We start from the raw sequence: 26197 nt of genomic DNA on the forward strand, positions 1-26197 counted from the left end.
GGAGGCGGGTCTTGCGGGCCCTGCTACCCTAGCCTACCGGCAACCATTCGGAGCGTGCTTCCTGAAGGACCTGGCGCGAGGCCTGGAGACCCCTCACAACCCGCGGAGTCTGCGCCACTGACTTCCGGGAACCGGGCTCTCCGTGACGTCAAACGCGGAGACTTCCGTTTCCGCTCGGGCGGCCTGGCTCAATTGCTAGGTCCTCCAGTTCTCGCCGGATTCCCGCGGGTCATTGCAGAGGGCCAAGCAGGTGGCAGCTGCCAGCCTGGGGCCCGGGTGTGAAGGCCCGTGTTTGAGGACTTGGAGCTAGACCTTTTGTGCGCCCTCCTATCCAACACTAATTTGTTGAACATCTACTCTGCAAGATGCTGTAACTAGCCTGGGATGAGTTAATGTGGTGTCTACTTTCATTTGCTTTAGAAGACAGACTTGCAGAGAAGTAGGTACCCTATAGGGTAAGGTGTTGAGACGCACAGGGACAATACCGGGGTGAAGTGAGTTGGGCACTGAATGCACGAGGAAGCCCCAAAACTCTGTAATCAAGGTAAATTCTACCAGTTTCTTTAAAAATCAAAACTAACGCAAAAGAAAGAATCCATGTTTGACAAAATCTCACAGTTTTAAATAAACATACAGCATTAGTAACCGTGCATTGCTGAGCCATATTGGAGCCTGAGGCCAAAGGAGAAACTAGCAATTCTTATCCTGGGATTTAGCTGGTTGGGGAAGGATAAGTTCAGTAATCTGGCAGATATGCAGAGACAGATGAGAAGAGTCCCTTGTTAGGGTGAAACTGGAGAATTCAGTTCATCCCGGCTTGAAACTTGGAACTATGCTAATTAAGACAGGCCCTTGAGCCAAGGCCTCAAAGAAATTCTCAGACTCTGATTATCAAAATAGAAAAACTGGATCCATATCAGGGACCCTGCACGCTAGTTAACTGAAGCCTATGTTTTCTGATTTATTAAGTGATCAAGGTTATCACTTGTGGGGTTAGGACTTTTAACCCCACAAAACAACTATTCTGTGTTGTAGGATGATGACTGTCTCAATAGTAAAGTCTGCAGAAGTTCGGTACGTCGGTAGCCTCTATCCCTGTCCAAAGAGCAGATTCCACGAAACCATTGAATTTGTACCTTGTAACACTTGGGGAAAGCGAGAGAGAATGAAAAAGAACTCAGCTAGGCGGTGTTGGCTCAGAATCTAGGTAAGAGCTAAGGTGCTGACACCTAATGTGTTCTATTTAAAGATTTCTTCATAACCTTTTCTATTCAATTGATGGTACTGGAAACAGTAACTTTGTTCCCCATCTGTGACATCAGTTAAAAATGTGTTCTCTTGTTTTAAATAGGCAATTCTTCAGACGATCATGGGTATCCGAGGACTAATGAGTTTTGTAGAAGATCATAGTAATGAGTTCTTCACTGATGTTAAGTTGCGAGACACAAAAATTATCATTGACGGCTATGCCCTCTTCCACCGGCTTTACTTCAATTCAAACTTGGAGCTGCGGTATGGAGGGGACTATGATTCTTTTACAGATGTTGTACAAAAATTCTTCGAATCACTATTTGCTTGTAAAATCTGTCCATATGTTGTCTTAGATGGAGGATGTGACATTTCAGATAAGAAGCTTAACACTTTAAAGGATCGAGCTAGGGAGAAGATCCAGATGGCCCATTCCCTTTCTGTTGGCGGGGGTGGGTATGTGTGCCCCTTACTCATCCGAGAGGTGTTCATACAGGTTCTGATCAAGCTGCAGGTATGTTTCGTCCAGTGCTTTTCGGAAGCAGATCGGGACATCATGACCCTTGCTAATCACTGGAATTGCCCCGTGTTATCGTCTGATAGTGACTTTTGCATTTTTGACCTGAAAAGTGGGTTTTGCCCATTGAATGGCTTTCAGTGGAGAAATATGAACACCATCAAGGGCACACGAGACAGCTACATCCCTGCCAAGTGCTTTTTCCTCGACACACTGTGCTGTCACTTTGGCAATATGAACAAAACGCTGCTGCCTCTTTTTGCGGTGCTGTGTGGAAATGACCACGTTAATCTGCCTGTCATGGAGACGTTCTTGAGTAAAGTACGACTCCCTCTTGGGGCTGCCAGTTCTAAGGGTAGGAGACATCACCGGGTGCTGGGACTTCTAAATTGGTTGTCTCGTTTCGCTGACCCTACCGAAGCATTAGACAGCGTTCTGAACCATCTCCCCAAAAAGAAACGAGGAACTGTGAAGGCACTTCTGTGCAGCTCCATGGAGGAGTACCTACAGGCCCAGGGAAGGCTTCAGGACTTCTTCCAGCATGGTGCTTACACCTGCCCAGACACCTGGAATCCCGGTTTACCACCGTGGGTGCTTGCGGCCTTAGCCAGGGGCCAGCTGTCCCCTTTCATTAGCGATGCTCTGGTGCTGAGACGGACCATTCTCCACACACAGGTGGAAAACATGCAGCGACCAAACGCCCACAGAATCTCTCTGCCCATCCGGCAAGTCATCTATGGACTCCTCGTGAATGCTCCTCCACATGTGCGTAATGTGGCCTGGGATGCACTGCCTCCTCAGCCTCCAACTTTCAGCGAAGTGGAAAGGATTAATAAGAATATCAAAACATCAATTGTAAATGCAGTAGAACTACCCAAGGATCATTCTGACTTAAGCAAATTGACTGAGGTAAGTGTTTGTAATACCACCGCAATTTCTATAAATTACAGTTTACAAAGTGCTTTCATATGTATTAGCTCTCAATATAACAAGCTGAGGTCGGTTGCTATATTGCCTCTATTTCGTAGCTGAGAAAATTAGGACTCTAAGTAAGTAACTGTGAATCATCAGCCAGGGAGTTATCCATGCTAGGCCTCAAACCTGGATCCTTCAGTACCAAATTTACCATTTCCACTGTATTTAGGTAGCATGTGTTATCTTTGTGGTTATTACTACTGGAGTGTTGTTAACTAGCTAGTAATAGAATGGAGTTAGTGACTAAAAATGAAAGGGAAAAAAATTCTGAGCTTCAGAAAAAGGAAAGTTTGCCTTCAGGCCTTGACCAAAGACATAACTAATATCTCAGACTGCACTGAATTGCAATTAACAAAATTGATACTGATGCTTGGACCTAATTTTTCATGTTTATTGATGAGAACCATTTTTTAGAGTTGAAGTTTATGGCATCAGGATGATTTGCTTAGTTTGCTACTGAAAACATGAGTCTTAACCTAACTCATTGTTGCTTAAACCTGAATAGCAGACCAACCCCCTTTTCAAGTTAAAAGAAAGTCTCATGGATCCCTGTCTTTACTTTGTTTTTTAGTAATATTACATAAATATATGGAAAATTACAAATAGGTATGAAGCTGCTTGTCTTTACAAATTAAATGCAGATTAATTCACAGTTCCAATTGCAATACTTATTTGATGGCTCAGATGGTAAAGAATCTGCCTATAATGCAGGAGATGTGGGTTTGATTCCTGGGTTGGGAAGATCCCATGGAGAAGGGAATGGCCACCCACTCCAATATTCTTGCCTGGAGAACCCCATGGACAGAGGAGCCTGGCTGGCTACAGTCCATGGGGTCGCACAGAGTCGGACATGACTAAGTGACTAAGCACATTAGATCCAACTCAGTATTCAGACTCAGGAGTCTCCCAGGCCACTCCAAGTGCCTGTCAACTCCAGGATATAGGACCTCATGACAGCATCCCCAGGGGTTTGAATCAGGAGCTGGAGTCCTCCCAAGATTATAGACCATTGATTCTCCATGGGGAGTGATTTTGCCCCCAGGTGACACTTGGCAATGTCAGGGGACAGTTTTGATTGGTAGTACTTGGGGAAGAGGCCTGTTGCTACTGCTGTCTAGTTAGGAGAGGCCAAGTATGTTGCTGAACATCTTATATTTGGCAGAACAGCACCCTCAACCGAAAATCATCCAACCCAGAATAGGTGCTGGACAGGTGACCTGCACAGGTGATGTACACTTTGCCTACAGGTGACCAGGAACCCTTTTAGCTTTCCCATTGGTAACAGCTCAGGCAGGATGACTAGGATTCACATCGGTGGGTCCAGGAGCCTTCTTGGCAGTGAGGAATGACTGCCAATGGGAAAAGGTTTCTTTCTGGGGTGATGAAATGTTCAGGAATTAGTGATGGTTGCACGTGCTTATTGCTAGTGGTAAAGAGCCCATCTGCCAGTGCAAAAGGCTTAAGAGACCCAGGTTCGATCCTTGGGTCAGGAAGATTCCTTGGAAGAGGGCATGGCAACCCACTCCAGTATTCTTGCTTGGAGAATCCCGTGGACAGAGGAGCCTGGCAGGCTACATCCATAGAGTCGCACAGAGTCAGACATGACTAAAGTGACTTAGCATGACGTGGCAAGGCACAGGCATTAGTTCAGTTCAGTTCAGTTGTTCAGTCGTGTCAGACTCTGCGACCCCATGGACTGCAGCATGCCAGGCCTCCCTGTCCATCATCAACTCCCAGAGTTTACTCAAACTCATGTCCATTGAGTGAGTGATGCCATCTAACCATCTCATCCTCTGTCATTCCCTTCTCCTCCCACCTTCAGTCTTTCCCAGCATCAGGGTCATTTCAAATGAGTCAGCTCTTTGCATCAGGTGGCCAAAGTATTGGCGTTTCAGCTTCAGCATCAGTCCTTCCAATGAATATTCAGGACTGATTTCCTTTAGGATTGACTGGTTGGATCTCCTTGCAGTCCAAGGGGCTCTCAAGAGTCTTCTCCAACACTACAGTTCAAAAGCATCAATTCTTCGGCACTCAGCTTTCTTTACAGTCCAACTTCTCCCATCCATACATGACTATTGAAAAAACCATAGCTTTGACTAGACAGACCTTTGTTGGCAAAGTAATGTCTCTACTTTTTAATATGCTGCCTAGGTTGGTCATCACTTTTCTTCCAAGGAGCAAGCGTCTTTTAATTTCATGGCTACAGACACCATCTGTAGTGATTTTGGAGCCCTCCCCCCAAAAATAAAGTCTTTCACTGTTTCCACTGTTTCCCCATCTATTTGCCATGAAGTGATGGGATCAGATGCCATGATCTTAGTTTCCTGAATGTTGAGTTTTAAAGCCAACTTTTTCACTCTCCTCTTTAAAGGCATGGCATGGCACAAATAAACTAAAACCATTTTAAAGGGGTGAATTTTATGACATGGGAATTATATCTCAATTAAAGAAGGAAAAAGTCCCATTGGCCTGCTTCCCCACAGGATCTAATCTTTCTTGTAACAATTCCATATACATAACTTCTGAGGCCCCTGCAAGGGACATGCCTGATTACAAGTCACCATGCTCAGGGAAGCCCAAGATTGGACATCCACATCTGGTGTGTACAATTCATTTATAATTTAAGTCTAGATGCAACTTTACAAGAGACATTCTCATCATGTTAAGTAGCACAACTGACTAGAGTTGAGCATAGGTCAGATTCCAAACAGGGATTTATTAAAACTTTACCCATACCAATAAAAAAAAAGTGCAGTTAGCACCAGTGTGGCTATTAGCATGACTGATGGTGTCCTGGATCCTTATAGCTCTTCCTGTTCTTCCGCTGACCCTTTCCCGGGAGTGTACTGGAGGGCCATCAGTCACTCCTCTGTCATAAGGGCTCTATGGTTAATAGGGACTTCTTAATAATCATTAGGACCAGGTGGCCTCTATGCTGTGCTAGTCACAAACAATGGAAATCTTTTCTGAAGCAGTCTGACTCTGCCCTTGAGACTAGTTACCCATTCATGAGTTTTGACTTAGGAATGCATACCCTGTTTCCAAGCACCCACCCCCAGGTTAACTATAAATTGTCCCAATGGCCCCTGCAAATGCTTCTGATCGATTGTTGTCCACCAGATCCTGATTCCACCCTGAGTGAGTTACCGAATAATAAACCAATCCACTGATTATATGGAGCCACATGCCTCATTTTTCAGTCTCAAGATGCCTTCTCATTCCCTCCATCCTCCAACAGCAACATTCTAAAGGATGCATTGCTGAAATTACATTTCTACTCACAACATAAATGGTGCCATGTTGGAGGCCATTTTTTTTTAATCTATGGCTTTATTGAGAAGTAACTGATGTACAATGAAACGTCTGTTTTAAGTGTGCACACGCTGATGAGTTTCGATGTACATTTACATCCGTGAATCCATCCTACAATTAAACTAATGAGTGCATCCATCAGCCCTAAATATTTCCTTTGCCTCTTTGCCCTTCATCCTTCCCTGAGTGTGTCCACATAGCAAAGTGCACAGATAATTTATACCTTGATGAGTTCTGACCAGCTTAACAGTTCCACATAAGGAGAACCCAGGTGAAGACTCATTTTCAGCACCCCTGCTTGCCCGTGTGGCTCCGGTCACTCTTGCCCTCACTTCTTGTAATCTTTGTCTTGATCTCTAACAACGTTGAATAGTTACTTTTTACACTTTATAAATCATCTGTCTTCTTTTATTCAACATGATGTTCATGAGATTAATGAGATTCATTCATATCACTGTGTGTAGTTGCAGATCATTCATTTCTCATTGCTGTGTGCTTTTACATTGAGGGAATATGCCCCAATTGATTTTTCTAGCTATTTTTTTATTAGCTGATGGGCATTTGGGCAGTTTGTAGTTTAGGCTGTTATGAATAGTGCTATGAATGTCTGAGTGCACAGCATTTAGTAAAAATATGGTCACATTTCAACAGAACCTGACAATTTCACGTTGTCATACGTCCCAGCTATTCCCTTCCTGGTTATACGCCAACTAGGCATGGAGCAGCTGGGACGTAAGACACACATGTGTTCAGCCTAGGAGATTGCCAAGTGCTCTTGCACAGTGGTTTCATCAATAAATATTCCCACCAGCAGTTTATGGGCATTCCTCTGACTCTACACCGTTACCCTTACTTGGTGTCTTCTATCCTTTTAAAAAATTTTAGCTATTCTTATGGTTGCCATCATTTTAGCCAGTTTGATGGGTGTTAATTTGCATTTCTCTGATGACTTATTTTAACCCTTTTCATGTGTTCATTGGCCGTGTGCATATTCTGTTAAGCTTCTATTTAAAGTCTTTTCCGTATTCCTGTTTTTTGGTTTATTCCTATATACAAGTCCTACATCAAATAACATGCATTGTGGGGAGTATACTATGGATTGCCTTTTCACTCTAGTATGTTTTCATGAACAGAAATTCTTAATACACTCTAAAATTTCATTATTTATGCCTGTCACTTTTGTGACCTACTTATTGCTGGCTCCAAAGTCATGAAAAAAATTTTTGCTTTTCACATTTAGATCTGAAATCTACCTGGAACTGCTATTTGTGTGTGTGTGTATCGTATGACACAGGGGTTAGGACACTTTTCCGGCCTGAAAACCAAGTTGAGTCAATGAGTGCAGTGTGATAATACTCCTGGCTCAGTGGAGGTGACAGGTATTCTCATCATGTACCTGTATTCAAAGTGAGGGGAGATTTTAGTTGTATCTGCAGTGATGTCAATTGGGTTTCCATTGGCATAGTCAATTCTGTATTCTAATTCAGTGCTGTTAGCTCTGATTAGCCCACGATAATTCTAAAGGGTATCAGTGCAGATGTGATTCCAGAGATGTGAAGTTCACATATGGAAACTTTGTGATAGTATCTGTTCATTTTGTTTGCTTAACATGATGTGGCAATAGTACTTCACCTGGGATTTACCTGGTGGCCCAGTGGTAGGGAATTCTGCCTTGCAGTGCAAGGGATGCAGGTTTGATCTCTGGTCCGGGAAGATTCCACATGCTGCAGTTAAGCCTGCATGTCACAAGTGAGACTCGATGCAGTCAAATAAATATTTTTTTTTTTAGTTTAAAAAATAATACTACTTCATCTGCTCTGTGCCAGCTCTTGTAATAGAAACGTTACACAATCTCTTATTTAGTTTCCACAGTAACCACATAGGATAGAGTTTCCATTTTCACCATGTTACTTGCGGTGGACAGAGCACCATTCAAGTGAACCCTCAAGAAGCTATCCATAAGGCGAGATGGAAGGGGTCATTCTTGGAGAGTAAGGCAGTGTGCCAAGACCAGCCTCTCTCCTCTGCCTCTGTGGCAGTTTCTGCTGCAGATTTGTCAACGTGGGATGAACCCTCACTAGATTTAAGGGCTGTGAGCAGAGCAGTTCCCCGTTGGGAAGGGAACATGGATGAGTGAGTCTTATGAAACATCTTGTGTAACTCATCCTAGTGTCCATTATACAGATGATCAGACCTGACTGTAGAAAAGCTCAGAAACTTGCTCACGGCTGCAAGTTAGTGAGGGGAGAACCTGTCTAAAGTCAAAGCCCAGACTCTTCTTGGTTCATAAAAGTTGTAGCTTGGCTAGAGAATTCAATAATTTAAGCATTATGTCAGAAAAGAATTCATGTATTTTCTTAGCTTTGCTTGGTATATCCTTTTGTCAGTTTAGGAGATTATGAGGAATATATTTAAATTTGAGTAATTAATGCTACTTCCCAAAGGGGTGGTTGGCTGTGCTGTGAACCTCTTTGTGTACTTCTAATTTTAAAAATTTCATCAGAGTATTCAGTTATTAAAACCAGTACCTATAAATCATTGTATTAAAGCTGTCATACACTGACAATGAAACTGTTTTGTCAGTTACAATGTGGTTTACTTCAAGGTAAAGTCTCCATTTTCAGCTGTCAACACACTTACTTACTGGCAAGGCATTATATGCCAAGAAATGTGCCAGGCAGTCTCATCTTTCCAGAAAATTAAGAAGGAAGTCTTTTCTGACTTTGTGCAGACACCAGTAATACAAACTATTATTTTTCCTCTCAGAGTTTGATGGTGAAGTCACCCTGAGGTGCTCTTTTAATAGTCCTAATTTCCTTATCTGTGAAACTCCGTGACCTGCAAGGTCCCTTATGTTTCTCAAGTTTTAAGAAAACCATCCTTCAGTTAAAAAAGAATAAAAATTGAAAAGAAAGAAAAAGAAAAGATATTCATTAAGTTAAAATTATTTCAACCAGAAGCCTGAAGCTGTCACAGCTTGTTACTTCCTTTTATGTGAAACTTGGAGTAAAAGTTGGTGTGGTGAGTTACTAGCAGAATGCAGGCAGTCCTTAAATATTCCTGTTCCCCTGGAATATACCCGCCACTAGAAGTGGCCATCCTGGGGCAGTTCTCTGTGGGCGAAAACAGACAGTAAGACATACATTTGAGTCAGGACCCAGACCAACAGAAGGCTGCGTGGGATGCTGCAGAGGTGCACGTCGTCCCAGTCTGCCTTCCAGAGGTGGTCAGTGATGCCCTCGTGGAAGAGGGGGCCGCACAGTCACTGGCAGGTAAGGGTAGGCTTGAATGTAGAAGTGTTAAAATGCAGATTTCTGGGCTCCCCTCAGATTTACTGAATCAGTTTTAAGGGATGGGGCCTGAGGATTGTTTTCACTAGCTTTCCAGGTGACAGGCACAGTGAAGATAACCAGCAGACCACACGGGTTGTGGACTGGGGCGTGGACTGACGCGAACAAGGACGGCGGCACGTCCAGCCAGTCACCAAACTTATGCCACCCCTCATGAAGGTTCTAAATGCTTTAAGTGGGGCTGATTTTTTTTTCCACAGGAAGATAAGAAATTGACCTAGTTTCATTTGCATGAAAGTGTCTTCATACTAGGAAAAAAAAAAAGACATTCCCCAAAGTAACTTTCAGAATGTCTGGTGTGTGTTTTCAGCTCTCCTTGGCTAGCCGGCAGATGCTTCTGTTAGAAACGCTGAAGGTGAAACAGAGCCTCCTGGACCCAGTCCCTGCCGCGCTGAAGTTGCCTGTCGCTGTCAGCTGCTACTGGGTGCAGCACGCAGAGGCCACGCTAAAGCTGCATCACCTACAGGCCCTGTTGCTGGGGATGCTGCTGGGGCCCTTGCGTGCCATGGTCAGCAGCCCTGGTAGGTACCTGCATGATATAGGAGTGTGTCTTCATGAGTTATGTGCATATAATCAACAGTTGAAACAAACAAAAGTTCCCAGATTATTTACTCCCATCAGTTGTATCAGAACTTAGAAGTTGGGCACCCAGACATCTCTGATTCCTTATCAGTCTTCCTGAGCACCACATGTGCCTTGACCCCAAGGGTACAGCAGTGAAGATGTGCTGATGCTGCCTCCCCTGCCTGCCCCACAGCACCTGAGGCTGAGTCTTGAAAGCATGACTATCACGTGCATTTTGTACTCCATATTCCCGGTCCCTCTTCAGTGGGGCAGGGGTATCTCCCCTGGAGACTTAACGTCACATTGCCCATTAGTGGAACTTCTGAACACCTACAATAACAGTAACCGTTAATGCTTGTGCTGTTGTTGTTTGTTTTTTTCTCCACTGCAAGTTTCTGTTAGTATAATGATGGCAGAAATAGTAATTTCTATAAGAGAACTACACTTTAAGGCACTTTCATCTTCATTTAAACACCAGGTGAAATAAATACTGAAGCATTGGAGCCTGTCAATCCTCTAATGAAATTACTCTTTGTACAAGATTATGACCTTTATTCAACATGTAAAATAGTTGTCACACTCTGGAACAGCACTATCTAACATGCTAGCTGTGAGCCACATGTGGCTATTTAAAGCTGAACATTCAGCTTCTCAATGAACTCACATTTCAAATGCCCCAGAGCCACAAGTGGCTAGAGGCTTCTGTACTGGACAGCACAGATGTAGAACATTCCCATCATTGCAGGAAGTTCTGGACAGCACTACTCTGACATTTGCTATTTAAATTAAGTCCATGAAACGATGAGCCAACAGACTCCAGGACACCCCAGGTTGTGAGAGCAGCTGTCAGAAGGGACTACTGCAAAGCAAGTAAGTTCCGGCCTGCTACCAGTTAGGACAGAAGTTAGGGTGTTTCCCCCCAGTGAATATAAACATAGTTTAAGAAGATTGTCAGAGCACCAGCCTATTAGGTTTCTGCCTCAGTTCAACAGAAGGGGCGTGTCAAGGGTCTGTCTATTTTCTCTGAGGCATGTGGACCGCCCCCCCACCGCAGGCAGGCTCAGGGCCTTGCTGCTCGCTCATTGCTGAAAGGTGGGCCTCCTTTTCCTTCCTTCCAGGTTGGTCTGGAGGGCAGGCTGCGTGTGGATCTGGGCACAGGCAGGTCTCCTGGGGTGGTTGCTGCTTTTCCTTCCAACACTGAGCAGGTGGATGACTTGCCAGATTCTCTGAGTCTCGCTTCTGTTTTCTGCCCATAAAACAGAAGTTAAAGCGTGTTTTGAACACACAACTGTTTTCTTTGAGGAAATTTGGTGAAAGAGAATGGGATTTTTCATAGTAATTGGTATTTTTCAGAGACAGATTTAGGGTTTGGAGAGTTCAAATGTTTTAAGGTCAGGTAGTAGATCAGAGGAAGAGATATTATTTTAAGGAAAAGTAAAGAACTTGGGGTTGAATAAACTTAGGTTGTCACTAAAAAGGCATCTCAGTATAAATATTTCAGTTTATATGTTGAAAGGCTTTTACATTGACACAAAAATAGCAAAGAGCCAGAAAAGCATTTTGGTTATTTAAAGTTCTTTTTCTTTATGGAACCTGAAGTTTTATGTATGGAAAAATGTTGCAAGATGATACAGTGTATTTGGCAATACTGCCCTTGGGCTGTGTGTCTTGTCCAGAGGAGAAGGCTGTGCGGGGCGGCGGTGCTGAGGCGCTGCGTGAAGAGCTGCGGAGAGCGAGGGCGCCCCCAGGCACACGGCTGGACTTGGACACGGCCCACGTCTTCTGTCAGTGGCAGTGTTGCCTGCAGATGGGGCTGTATCTCAACCAGCTGCTATCCACGCCTCTCCCGGAGCCAGACCTAACTCGGTAAGTAAGAACCAGGAAACCGGTTCAGGTGGCCACATGTCAAAGTTCTATTTACATTTAAAGCAAAGAAGATTTTTTAACGAAATCAAATTTAGTATCATTGTTCGTGGATCACTGTTATAGCTGAAGAACTATAATGCTAAGTTTAAAAAATATTAAACTATTTGCATATTTCCAAAGAAAGTTTCCATGATTTTTTTTAAAGCTTTCCAAAAAATATAAAAAAAATAATAATCAGTTCCTTAAAGTAAATAAAAGTAAAGATAAGAGGCAGCTGTTTGTAAAGTATAACTCTTCCCCTCATTTCTTTCAGATATCACAGCATAAAGGCTTTTTCTGATGATCTTACTGGAACGTTCTCTACTTCCAGTCTCTGTAGTCCTGCTGCTCTTCTGTGTCTTTGTACTTGCATTTCTTGCCACTTGGCATATTATTATTCATTCATTCATTCAGATAGTAAATATTTACTCTGTGCTAGGGTGTAGCAAGCAAAACATCTAAAAAGTCTGCTGTCACAGAGTTTTTAGTGATGTGACTATTAGATGCTTATGTGGATTTTTTTGTCTGGGGCTTTTGTTTTGCCAGACAAGTACGAAGAAGGGAGAGACAGCCTGCATGCTAGGAAGTGGGTTAACGTTTGACTGTGGAGTGTAAACTGTGTAAGAAAAGGCTAGCAGTAGGCTGTGGGCCAGCAAAAAGGTGGTAGGATCAATAGACTGGACATCTGAGTGATTTGTATATTTGAGGGAGTGAGTGAGAAAGATAAAAGGGAGATGGTTAGAAAATAGACTTGCAGTTACACATATCTCTGTACTTGATTATAAGCCCTGGGAGGGCTAAGGACTTGCTTGCTGTGTTCACTGTTATAGCCCCAGAGCCTCGCATTCAGTAAGTACTCATGTATTTGTTGAATAAATGAGTTTTATATGGAGGCATTTCATATATGCTGGTATGACTTGAAATGTTTCAAGTTCAAAGCTTCCTAGCAGTAAAGACTGTTGTTAATGTTACTGAAGGTAAGTCTGTGTGCCTGACACACAGTGAGGCCAAACAATACCAGAATATTGGAGTTTGGAGCAGAGAAAAGTTTATTTCAGGGCCATGCAAGGAGATGGGGGGCTTGTGCCTTAAAAACCCGAAATTCCCCCAAAAGCTTTCAGCAAAGCCCTTTTATAAGGAAAAGGGAGGGAGGGCATGGTTAGTTGTTGTAAACTTCTTGGTGTCAGATCCTTTGTTCTTGGTCAGATCCTGATATTCCTGTACACTTGTAACAAAACAGTTGTTATTCTCTGTTTTGAGATAGGGAAGGGGAGACATTAAGTTCTGTTTCCTTGCTTCCTTGTGGCTTTTAACACCTAATTCCTTAAGCAAAGCAATGGCATTACCCCTCATTTTACTTGTTCCAAGTCCCAAGGCTTGACTGTCATCCTCTGAGGTCCAGGCCCTGGCTAAGAGCAGAGGGTCCTCGTGTGGGCCAGTCCCCTGCCCAGGAGCGCTCGTCCAGCACCCAGTCAGCCTTCCCACCCACCTGGCTCAAGAGGCAGATCTCAGCTGCCAGGGCACTCAGGACCAGGACCCCAGGCCCTGCCCAGCCAGTCCTCAACCTGGGATTCGGAAAACACTGTGATCTACCTGTCCCCACATTGTCCTGGCACCCCTGCGACCCTGACTGTTGACAGAGCAGGACCTCTAACCACCTGGCTACCTCTCCTGTGCTGAGGCCCAGGCACCTGCCCCTCCCATTTCATGAGCACAGTGCCTGAAGCTCTCGCTGCCAGCATGTCGGCCCATCACACCTGCCAGCTTGACAGCACCTGGGCCTCAGCTGCCCCCACGGACCCCCAGCAATCACAGGTGGCCACACAAACCTGCCAACCCAGCCAGGCCCCTATTACATTAATATACCCTTGAACTTTCTACCAAATAAGATTAATTGCCCTTTGACCTATGGATTCTTTATTCCTTTCCTTTAATAATTTTGGCCATCCTTGACTGGATCCTCTCTAGTGACCATGGATCTGTTTAAAACAACACAGCAGAAACAGTTCCCTTAATAGTGATTTCAGCAGAAGAGTTGTTCCTGCATCTCAGCATCAAAGGCTCTTTAAGTGATGATTTATACTAAATAAATGGTGGGTCTCCATCAGTTGCTAAGGTACCAATCAACCCTGGCAGTAAGTTATATATTAAATCTGTGGCTTCCAGTTCATCTCAGCTTGTATTTGTGGAGTTTTTAATCCAAGTGAACCAATGACCTCACAAATGATGCAATTAAATTTTCTCGTATTTCAACAGCCTGTTTGTTTAGTCAGCGGCATTTTAACTCCTTTTCTTTGAAGTGTTAAGAGACCTGCTCAAGCTGGGGCCAGTTGCACAACCAGCAAGCACCCATCATTTACTTTGTAGATTAAAAGTTCTAAGTATTGCCAGCCAAGAAGTAATCATTATAACAATCCAGTTCCTTCTTTCAAGAAACAGACTGTCCTTGAGTAAGTAATAATGATTTTATAGAAGCAGTGCTCTCAGTATTTGATGCATCTGTTGAAGCCACATTAGTGACAGCTGTCCCAGTGCAGGAGCCTCGGCTGTAATGATCCCCTCTCCTCTTCCCTGAGCAGACTGTACAGCGGAAGCCTGGTGCACGGGCTGTGCCGGCAGCTGCTGACGTCGGCCTCGGTGGAGAGCCTCCTGCACCTGTGTCCTGAGGCCCAGCAACTCTACGAACATCTGTTCAACGCCACAAGGTCCTGTGCCCCTGCTGAACTGTTCCTACCAAAGGGTAGATTAAATCCAAAAAGAAGAAAGCAGAAGAAATCAGGTATCAGCTCGTCAGAGAACAGAGTGGGAACCACCCTGAACACTAGGAGTTGGCATGAAGGAAGCAATCGGTTTGAGCTGTTGATGGTGGAGACTTTGGAGAATGAGGCAGCCCCGGAGCTCAAATAAACTCAGTTATATAATTCTTATCAAGAATTTGTGTTACCTCCGTTGAAATGATAGAGTTTTTCTTTAGAATTAATCTGTGAGAGGATAAACATTGCAGTACTTTGAATCGCAAAGTATTTTGTATTCTGCTTTTGATAGTGATATAAGTAAACTTTTTGTATTTCTTAAACACATGTGAAAATGTTTGTACTTGCCACATTCCACTTCAGTAAGTTAATAATAGTCTATAGTCTTCAAATTGCAGCAACTCAGTCCAAGCTGTTTTTTCAAAAAGAAGTCCTATGTCAGTTACTTCCTAAAGCTGAAACTGACTTACCATCATTTAAAACAACTTTTTTACAACTATGTCTTCTTCATCCTTTATTAGGAAAGGTCTACGCCCTGGAAGATAGAAGCAGCCAGACAGAAAATGAGACTCTTAAGTACTTTGACAAGAGCCCATGGCAGGGCTGATGAGCACTTTTAGAACAGAAATTGAAACTGTAATGGTCCCAACAATAGAAGAAACAGCATCCCAGTAATGGGATGTGCAAGTAATTTGATGTCATAGCCAGCACTTTTAAATGGAATTATCAGATACACATATCGTGGATTGTGCAACTTCTTACTGTGGACTGCAGTCAAGACTTTGAAAGGCACTGCTCTGGAACACACTAGAGGCTACCAACATTAGAAACACCTACAGAACGGTAAAGACATGGCCAGTTCTAAATAAAGAAAGTAGAAAAGCAAGTGGAATGAATATATTTGGGCAAGATCTGAGAGTATACTCCAACCTTAATTTTTTATCTATTCATGCAAATGGTGTTCCTGCTGTCTTTACTGTCTCATTGCTATATTCCGTCAGCAGCTAAATGTGGTTTCAGCTGTTTTTTGAGCAGGCCTATCTTCAGTTATTTTTGTACTATTCATGGGGTTCTCATAGCAAGAATACTGGAGTGGTCGCCACTCCCTCCTCCAGTGGACCACATTTTGTCAGAACTCTCCACTATGACCCATCCATCTTGGGTGGCCCTGCACAGTATGGCTCATAGTTTCATTGGGTTATGCAAGCATGTAAGATCTCTGTCATATCAAAATCCTTGATTCTTGGAGCTGGGGGCCAGTGGAGAAATTATACTAGTAGCAGTGTCTTATTTCCTGGCTTATCATCAACACTGCTTTTTTAAAAATATTTTTAATTAGAGGATAATTGCTTTACAATACTGTGCTGATTTTTAAAACCACCAACCTTGCATGATAAGCCATTCTTTCCCAGTTCTGCTTTGGCAAGTGTACTGTTTTGATAGGCCCCAAACTGAAGAGTGTAGGGCTACATAATTTGTGTAGCGCTACAATTCAAAATTGAATTGTATCATTTACCTTTTTCTTTCATTAACAGGAATTTTTCAATTGAAGGAGCCTTCCTTCTTTCAGGAGACATAAGAAAACAGGTTCCTTTCACTGTTGGAATTAGGGCCATTCACTTGAAACTATCTAGCCTTGCAGTAAAGTTAAAATCTAATAATGTCCATTAACTCTTACTCTGAGAATTCAGGAAAGTTACCTACTCTGGTATGTATCTTCTCCTGTGTATATTAAGCAAGAGGTCACAAGTGCTCCACAATACATCCGAGGGGGTTTACCAAAGAAATATGACATAGTACCTGACCCCCAAAGTCATACTTGTGTAAGCTGCAAGGGGAGGTGAGACAGTGAAATAATGAGAACATTTTATGATGCAGTTCATCAGATGCAAAATGGCGAAGTACAGACGGAAGGCTACAATCAGGAGAGAGCAGCCATGAGGACAAGGAGGCAAAACCTGAGGATTCTCAGATGTGGCTTTTGAGCTTGGCTGTGAGAGAGGGATGTAATTCAGAGGAAGTACGGGAGGGGCTGGGAGCACGTGTAGACCGTCACATACTCCACTTGGAAAACCTGTTTCCTATGTTTTTTAATCAAGTCTTTAGACCTTTCTCTTTCTGATTTAGTTCTAGCTACTGAAATTTCACTTGAGTCTTTGGGGATGTTACGTCTTCAATTAGCAATTTAAGTGATAAAAAGAACTTTGGACAGCTAAGATCAATAAATTTTAGGAATAAAGCTGGAGAGAAAAAAACACTATAATATGAAGTTGTTCTCTGTTTAGCAGTGATTAAACTTTTGTACAAGTCCTTTTTGAGATACGTGAATGTGGAAAGTTGAATGTGTATATCCTATAAATATAAATTTAAAGGTCTTAATAATTAAAACAGAAAAGGAATTTAAATTAATTTCATATTTGAATTTCTAACTCAAACCAATCAGTTTTAGAAGCTAGAAAGATCTTACAATTATCTTTTCCTCCTCTGTGCATAAAGTAAATGAACCAATGACTATGTCTCAGTTACCCTATCTGCTGGAGTAGGAAATGGCAACCCACTCCAATATTCTAGCCTGGAAAATTCCATAGACAGAGGAGCCTGGTGGGCTACAGTTCCTGGGGCTGCAAAGAGTTGGACACAACTGAGCATACACACACACCCTATCTGTAAAACTGTAGTCAGAATAGTTCACATTGTTGTCCAAGGGATAAAATGATGTGTACCTTTAAGTTAGTTAGCACAGTGGCCAGCACTAAAAACATGCCACAAATGACAGCTATTATTAAATCCACCCCTGAGAGCCAAGAGCAAAGCAAGGGCTCTGGGAGAAATGAGGGTGTTGGGCAGAAACATAAGGCATCGTGAAACCAGTGGCTGCCAGAGCGCATGGCAGACTCTTGCAGAGGCAAAGCAGGTCAACATTGTTAAATTAGTGTCTGAGTTGAGACTGGCAAGAACGTGAGAACATAAGCGCAGCTTTAGCAGAGCTGCCAGGCTGAAGCCACACTGGAAAGTGGAGAAGTGCTGGGAGGGTGCGAAGCAGCAGCCAAGCTCAACTCCAGGAAACAATGAATAAAGACCAGAAGGAACAGGCCCTGTGTGAGAATCGTGCTGCTTCTGTCCTTTTTTCTTGTTATCGAGGAATTTGTTTTTAAACCCAATTTGAAAGACTTCAGGATGTGTTTAGAGAGGAGAAAATTAGGAGCAAAGTGTTACCTTTTCCTGGTGACAGCTGCAAAGGTTATATCCTGGCCCTGTTCCAGAACCCTAAGAAGACCAAACAGTCTCCCACATAGTGAGGCTTCCTGAGCACTGCTCTCTAGCACATGCTGTTTGACTGGTTTGCACACCACGAACCAGGCAGCCCCCAGGAATCACTCACAAGACCAGGAGAAATAATTCCACTTCTGTAAAAGGGCAAACTCTCACTAGTATCTGACTCCAGACACAGTGACCCTGGATTCTTAGTGCGGAGTTAGTGGAGTACTCAGTATTTATCCCATAATGTCTTTCATTGGTGCATTTCAAGCAGGGCAGCTAGAAATGATTCTGTACTTGTACCAATTTAAAATGAAATACTCTTTCTTTAGGAGAGATGTCCATTAAAAAGATGGCTCTCCACTTGTAGCAACAGCTTTCTGAGCCATACAGGATACATTGCTTTAGCATTTCTTCCCAGGTCTGAATAATGCTATAATTCCAGCCCATCTAGCTGTAATAATTCTAAGATGAGAACTTCCTGCTGAGGAAGAGCATTTTAAATTTCAAAGGCATGGACTGCCCCCAGGCAGTGTACCAGTCTGTTAAAATGGGAGAAAGAAATGAAGAGGTAAAACATGGAGAATTGTTCCAGCTAGTTTCAATGGATTTGGTGTTCAGGGAGAGAAATTCCATATGTTACATATGCACATACAATCACTTTTTGGGTTTTTTTTTTTTTGCCTCACCATGTGGCTTGTGGGATCTTAGTTCCCCAACCAGGGACTGAACTCAGGCAACACCAGTGAAAGTGCCAAGTCCTAACCACTGGACCACCAGGGAATTCCCCCACATGCAATCACTTTTATTCCTAACTAGTATAGGTAACATTTTAGGTATTTGATTAATATAGCTAAAGTTTTGATTAAAATAGCTAAATTGTATATATTCTAAGAAATTTTCCCATTATCACTTTAGGAGATACTTGGGAGATTTCTGTGTACAATATAACCCACTATCATTAGGATCAAGGAATACCTAGGAATGTTTTTGCAAAAAATAATAACAATGTATCAATACTGGATTTTTGATAATTTGTAAGACTGAATCATTTGTGTGAAAACATTATAACCATCACATGAGCTAGCATACAAGATTGGAAAAACTTTTCACACATGTTGATATATATATATATATATAAGAGGGCTTTTTGGAGGATTAACTGAAGTGCTTATTCTTCTTGAAAAACTGCTCTGTGTGTATCCAGCCATCACCCCCCTCCCCATCTTCCCGTGTCTGGCTTATGTGTGTGCCTTGTAACAAGGGAATAAATCAAAGGATGTTGACAGTAAAAACAAGTCTGATAATGAGTGATGTTGAGCATCTTTTCATGTGTTTGTTAGCCATCTGTATGTCTTCCTTGGAGAAATGTCTGTTGAGTTCTTTGGCCCATTTTTTGATTGGGTCATTTATTTTTCTGGAGTTGAGCTGGAGGAGTTGCTTGTATATTTTTGAGATTAATCCTTTGTCTGTTGCTTCATTTGCTATTATTTTCTCCCAATCTGAGGGCTGTCTTTTCACCTTGCTTATAGTTTCCTTTGTTGTGCAAAAGCTTTTAAGTTTCATTAGGTCCCATTTGTTTATTTTTGCTTTTATTTCTGAAATTCTGGGATGTGGGTCATAGAGGATCCTGCTGTGATTTATGTCGGAGAGTGTTTTGCCTATGTTCTCCTCTAGGAGTTTGATAGTTTCTGGTCTTACATTTAGATCTTTAATCCATTTTGAGTTTATTTTTGTGTATGGTGTTAGAAAGTGTTCTAGTTTCATTCTTTTACAGGTGGTTGACCAGTTTTCCCAGCACCACTTGTTAAAGAGGTTATCTTTTTTCCACTGTATATCCTTGCCTCCTTTGTCGAAGATAAGGTGACCATAGGTTCGTGGACTTATCTCTGGGCTTTCTATTCTGTTCCATTGATCTATATTTCTGTCTTTGTGCCAGTACCATACTGTCTTGATGACTGTGGCTTTGTAGTAGAGTCTGAAGTCAGGCAGATTGATTCCTCCAGTTCCATTCTTCTTTCTCAGGATTACTTTGGCTATTCGAGGTTTTTTGTATTTCCATACAAATTGTGAAATTATTTGTTCTAGTTCTGTGAAAAATACTGTTGGTAGTTTGATAGGGATTGCATTGAATCTATAGATTACTTTGGGTAGTATAGCCATTTTGACAATATTGATTCTTCCAATCCATGAACATGGTATATTTCTCCATCTATTTGTGTCCTCTTTGATTTCTTTCATCAGTGTTTTATAGTTTTCTATGTATAGGTCTTTTGTTTCTTTAGGTAGATATACTCCTAAGTATTTTATTCTTTTTGTTGCAATGGTGAATGGTATTGTTTCCTTAATTTCTCTTTCTGTTTTCTCATTGTTAGTGTATAGGAATGCAAGAGATTTCTGTGTGTTAATTTTATATCCTGCAACTTGACTGTATTCGTTGATTAGCTCTAGTAATTTTCTGGTAGAGTCTTTAGGGTTTTCTATGTAGAGGATCATGTCATCTGCAAACAGCGAGAGTTTCACTTCTTCTTTTCCTATCTGGATTCCTTTTACTTCTTTTTCTGCCCTGATTGCTGTGGCCAAAACTTCCAAAACTTGCAAATCAAAACCACAATGAGGTACCATTATACGCCAGTCAGGATGGCTGCTATCCAAAAGTCTACAAGCAATAAATGCTGGAGAGGGTGTGGAGAAAAGGGAACCCTCTTACACTGTTGGTGGGAATGCAAATTAGTACAGCCACTATGGAAAACAGTGTGGAGATTTCTTAAAAAGCTGGAAATAGAACTGCCATATGACCCAGCAATCCCACTTCTGGGCATACACATCAAGGAAACCAGATCTGAAAGAGCCACATGCACCCCAATGTTCATCGCAGCACTGTTTATAATAGCCAGGACATGGAAGCAACCCAGATGCCCATCAGCAGACGAATGGATGAGGAAGCTGTGGTATATATACACCATGGAATATTACTCAGCCATTAAAAAGAATTCATTTGAATCACTTCTAATGAGATGGATGAAACTGGAGCCCATTATACAGAGCGAAGTAAGCCAGAAAGATAAAGACCATTACAGTATACTAACACATATATATGGACTTTAGAAAGATGGCAACGATAACCCTATATGCAAAACAGAAAAAGAGACTCAGATGTATGGAACAGACTTGTGGACTCTGGGAGAAGGCAAGGGTGGGATGTTTCAGGAGAACAGCATTGAAACATGTGTATTATCTAGGGTGAAACGGATAACCAGCTCAGGTTGGGTACATGAGACAAGTGCTCGGGCCTGGTGCACTGGGAAGACCCAGAGGGATCGGGTGGAGAGGGAGGTGGGAGGGGGGACTGGGATGGGGAATACATGTAAATCCATGGCTAATTCATATCAATGTATAACAAAAACTACTGTAATGATGTAAAGTAATTAGCCTCCAACTAATAAAAATTAAAAAAAAAATAAATAAATAAAAAAAAAAAAACAAAAAAAAAAACAAGTCTGCTCTGCAGGGTCTCAATGCATGCTGCCATGGATGCAGAGTAAGGAGCTCTATTTCAAAACAGGTGGATTAATCTACTTATTAAAAGTGTGTTTCTGCTATGGAAATGTTTTTTGAGTAAATACATATTAATATTACTATAAAAGTGGAGTTAATAAAATACCAATGAGAACTGCTATAAATCACTGTTTAAACTGCTATAACAACACAGCATTTTTTTTATTAAAAAGAAAAAACCTTATTTTCAGATTTCCTATTCAGCTGTCATTCAGTATTTCTATAGGACGGGGTGGAGTTGAAAATGAGGGAACTGGGGGTTCTGTTGTGGACTGTTGCTGTTTTTTAGTCTCTAAGTCGTGTCCAACTCTTTTGCAACCTCAAGGACTGTAACCCTCCAGGCTCCTCCACCCATGGGGTTTCGCAGGCAAGAATACTGGAGTGAGTTGCCATTTCCTTCTCCAGGGGATGTTCCCAACCCAGGGATTGAATCTGCGTCTCCTGCATTAGCAGGTGGATTCTTTACCACTGAGCCACCAGGGAAACCTTGGTGGATATGTTAAGTTAAACATAGCTTTTAGGTGCTTAAATAGAAGCTAAATTAGAGTCCTTGAGTGTTGAGATTATGAAATGTTTTCCTCCTCCTCTGTTTACAAATATCTCCAATAAGTATACTGTACTATTGTAATCCTTTAAAAAAGAAAGAGGAACTAGACATCAAATTGCCAACATTTGCTGGATTGTAGAAAAAGCAAGGGAATTTTAGAAAAATCTGTTTCATTGACTATGCTACAGCCTTTGTCTGTGTAGATCATGACTAACTGGAAAACTCTTAAAGAGATGGGAATACCACAGTACAGATCATCTTACTTGTCTCCTGAGAAACGTATGTGCAGGTCAAGAAGCAAGTTAGAACCCTCTATGGAACAACCGATTGGTTCAAGATTGAGAAAGGAGTACAACAGTGCTGTCTGCTGTCACCCTGTTTGTTTAACCTATATGCTGAACACATCATGAGAAATGCTGGGCTGGATGAGTTACAAACTGGAATCAAGATAGGTGAGAGAAACATCAACAGCCTCAGATATGCAGATGATACCACTCTAATGGGAAAACAAAGAGGAATGAAAGAGCCTCCTGATGAGAGTGAAGGAGGAGAATGAAAAGAGCTGGCTTAAGACTAAATATGAAAAAACTAAGATCATGGCATCCAGCCCTATTACTGCATGGCAAAAAGAAGGGGAAAGGGTGGAAGTAGTGACAGGTTTCCTTTTCTTAGGCTTCAGAATCACTGTGGATGGTGACTGCAGCCATGAAATCAGATGATTGCTTCTTGGCAAGAAAGCAGTGACAGACCTAGACAGCATGTTGAAAAGCAGGCACATTACTCTGCCAACAAAGGTCCGTATAGTCAAGGCTATGGTCTTCCCAGTGGTCACATACAGTTGTGAGACCTGGATCATAAAGAAGGCAGAACACCAAAGAATTGATGCCTTCAAACTGTGGTGCTGGAGAAGATTCTCGAGAGTCCCTTGGACAGCAAGATCGAACCAGTCAGTATTAAGGGAGATCAACACTGAATCATTCCACTGGAAGGACTGATGCTGAAGCTCCAGTATTTTGGTTATCTGATGTGAACAGACAACTCATTGGAAAAGTCCCTCATCATGGGAAAGATGAAGGGCAGAAGGAGAAGGGGCCATCAAAGGATGAGATGGCTGAATGGCATCACAGACCCAACAGGCATGAGTTTGAGCAAGCTCTGGGAGATGGTGAAAGACAGGGAAGCCTGGCATGCTGCAGTCCATGGGGTCGGAAAGAGTTGGACATGACTGGGTGTCTGAACAACAGCAACTGTTATAATCAGAGAACTGTCTGTAATAGTTGAGATTCTAGGAAGGATGCCATTAAGCAAGCATGCTTCTGACAGTTCCTGTCTAGCCCCCCAAAACTGAGGAAAACAAAAGGCAAAAAAGGTGGGCAGGGGGCGTTTGGTACTGAAATCTGGGAATGGTGACATTCACAAATCCAAGTTCCCAGTCAAAGCACTATAGTTCTGTAAGCTCCCAGATTTATGCAAGTTTTTTTTTTAAAGACACTGACCCTATTATGATCATCATAAATCATTTTGCAAAGCTATTTTGTAAGTCAGACAGCCAAGGGGAATTCACTAAGAAATCCTGTCATAACTTTACTGTAGCAATATACTGTGCAAATATGTTGGTTTAGAATGTTCCTTCTCTCTAAGACTGGACTGATACTATATTTTGAATAATATACTTCAGCCTGCTCAAACAATGATGCCTGTTTTTGTGTTTGTTAGGAGGAAGCAACTGACAAGAAGGAAGTCCATCCAAGGGGGTGAGGAGGACAGGTAAACAAGAGCAGACTCTGCAGTAGTAGCTTAGGTGAGTGGGGAGGGTGTGTGTGTTGAAGAGCATAACTCTGATGGGACAACAGATCAGAACACTCCAGCCTGTTCTCAGAGAGAGCCTTGGTGATGAAGTGGACCAGTTAACAGCTGCCACATCGTGTTGATGACGTTCTGAAAACAGACTGAGTCTCTGACTTTTTCCACAAATAGGAGCCTTGGTGGAGACCCAGGAGTCACTGACAGCAAATCTGGTATCAGCTGCATCCATTTCAGAGAGAATACCTTGTTGAGACTGGAGGATGGAGAAAATCAACGCCACCTCCTTTCTGGTCCACTGAACACACTGCAGAGGCCTTATTCTGCTCTTTGTGAACAGCTACATCAGAGGCAACCTTCTTCTATGAAAGACCAACATGAATGCAGTGGTAAACAATATGGAAGTGAATGTGAGTACTTGTGTGCCAATAAAATTTGTGGGCCATAGTCTGTCATCCCCTAGACTAAATTAACAGCCCTATGTGGCTGAGAAACAGTTTCTCTTAATTTTTAACACCTCTAATTCATGGGCTATCTATCTAGACCTGTTCCATGAAGAAAGATGCTTATAAATTCCAATGCAGTTATATTATGCAACTGTATGGATGAATACAATAAAGGACCATGAAGACACACTCATTAATAACTCCCTAAAATTCATCTAGCAATGCTTCAATATGAAATCTGTCATATCCTTTTTATCAAGCATACACTTTTCTGCCATTTGGTTGAGGCCTGCTTTGTATTGCTCAAAGATAATATTTTGTGAGACTCTTATAATCAGTTGTTTCATATTGGCTTTTAAGGTGCAGACTTGATAAAAAAGAGCAAATGGTCAAGGCATTATGGTATTTTATAACCACAGATGACACCAAATTGTCACTTCTAACTGTATAACAGGGAAGGGACTCAACAGAAAACTAATATAGCTGAGTGAATTGGTATTAAAAAAAAAAAAAACCTTTATCAAAGAGCATATTTTTTTTTTAATTCAAAAGCTGAAAATACTCAGAAAACAAAAATAGATCTTTAGGGTCATGTAGAACAATGTGCCAAATTTCCCACACTGTGTGCTCTTAATACTGTGAGATATGATTTCTACCCTTATCTAAGTAGAAGAATGCAATTACTGCTGAAGAAATAATGGTGATGGGGCAACTGGAGCTGATGTATGAAGGCAGTTCAGCCAGTCCAGTAGCCATGGGGCCACCTAGATGTATGGGCCTTTGCCAGGGTATCTGCCAGTTTGGCTAGACTCAAACACAAAGGGAACAGAATGGCAGAGCCGGGTACGTCCTGTGATCCCCACAGGACGCACTACCCGCCTGGAGCAGCACAGACTCGGGCAGGCCCCACACTCTCAGGTCCGTGGGAGTGCCGGCAGGTCTGCATCAGAGAGGGATTTATAAGGATCCAAACTAAAGCCTCAAAATGTCTTCCTACCCAAACTTCCAGTACCTAAACTTACTCTGAATAAAAAGAGAAGATTATAGCAAATTTCTATCTGCATTTATCTGCACTTCACTTAAGTGGCTTGCACTTAAAATTTTAATGCTTTCAAAAAAATAAAATCCCACAGTTGTAGACCCAAACTTATGGCTCCATTTATTCTAACCGGTATTTACCCCTTACACACACATAGATACACATACCTTTAGAGCCGTCTGGAAAGGCCATCCTGGTTGGCTCTTCAACTGGGCTTTGAAGAACAGGTAAAATCTGATTCTCAAATTAAAACAGAGCAAAAGGGATTTCGAGTTGAAGAACTACTGTCCAAAAAGACCAGTAAGTGGATTGTGTTGGAACAGTGTGTGTGAGATATGAGGTCAGAGATCCAAAGAAGAACTATGAGTAAAATACAAACAAACAAAAAAAATCAGCACTGTTTTCTACTCACTTAGCATAATTTTTAATAACTAAAGAAATTACTTTCAAAAAGTATCTTACTCTCTCAAAGCTGAATTTACATTCATTTATTGCTTTACTTTTTTTAAATGTATTTGTAATTGGAGAATAACTGCTTTACAGAGTTGTATTAGTTTCTGCTCTACAACAATGTGACTCAGTCCTATGTATATATATACACCCACTCCGCTTGAGCCACCCTCTCAACTCCCCATATCCCTCCCCTTTAGGTCATCACAGAGCACCAAGCTTAGCTTCCTGTGCTTTATAGCCAGTACTCACCAGCAATCTGTTTTACACATGGGAGTGTATATATGTCAGTGTTCCTCTCTCACTTCATCCCAGCTCTCCTTCCCCCACTGTGTCCACAAGGACATATTTCTAAGTCCATACCATCATTTATTTTCTATTCCTGCCTTGCAAATAGGTTCATCACTACATTTTTCTAGATTCCTATCGCTTTACTTCAGTTCAGTTGCAAAGTGGGTGTCTGACTCTGTGA

The 26197-nt window shown here is 42.1% G+C and overlaps 1 protein-coding gene across 9 annotated transcripts; it reads left to right on the top strand.

The window, feature by feature from the left end:
* ASTE1 (asteroid homolog 1) lies at window positions 1–25382 on the top strand. 9 transcript variants are annotated; one of them, XR_011487370.1, is made up of 9 exons: window positions 8–544; window positions 1036–1207; window positions 1352–2674; window positions 9713–9923; window positions 11643–11832; window positions 14451–14650; window positions 15146–15467; window positions 23704–23754; window positions 23965–23991. XR_011487370.1 is itself a non-coding variant. In XM_070466761.1 (7 exons), exons 3-7 carry the CDS (start codon window positions 1370–1372, stop codon window positions 24236–24238), a joined length of 2031 nt encoding a protein of 676 aa, XP_070322862.1. In that variant the 5' UTR covers window positions 1–544; window positions 1036–1207; window positions 1352–1369; the 3' UTR covers window positions 24239–25382. The 9 variants fall into 9 exon arrangements, 6 of the variants coding, with proteins under 6 accessions (XP_070322862.1, XP_070322865.1, XP_070322863.1 ...); XR_011487369.1 differs by having other exon boundaries at window positions 23704–24058; XR_011487371.1 differs by lacking the exons at window positions 23704–23754; window positions 23965–23991 and adding an exon at window positions 16503–19180.
* The last annotated feature ends 815 nt before the right edge of the window (window positions 25383–26197 follow it).

This window comes from Odocoileus virginianus, chromosome 4 (genome assembly GCF_023699985.2).
Source record: "Odocoileus virginianus isolate 20LAN1187 ecotype Illinois chromosome 4, Ovbor_1.2, whole genome shotgun sequence".
In the NCBI taxonomy this organism is placed as follows: Eukaryota; Metazoa; Chordata; class Mammalia; order Artiodactyla; family Cervidae; genus Odocoileus; species Odocoileus virginianus.

Excerpts from the sequence above, each read along its gene's own strand:
- ASTE1 (XM_020909743.2), top strand. The coding sequence starts at position 1,370 with ATGGGTATCCGAGGACTAATGAGTTTTGTAGAAGATCATAGTAATGAG. Across the intron at positions 2,675-9,712 it reads ACTTAAGCAAATTGACTGAG|CTCTCCTTGGCTAGCCGGCA; the intron begins GTAAGTGTTTGT and ends GTGTGTTTTCAG. Across the intron at positions 9,924-11,642 it reads TGCCATGGTCAGCAGCCCTG|AGGAGAAGGCTGTGCGGGGC; the intron begins GTAGGTACCTGC and ends TGTCTTGTCCAG.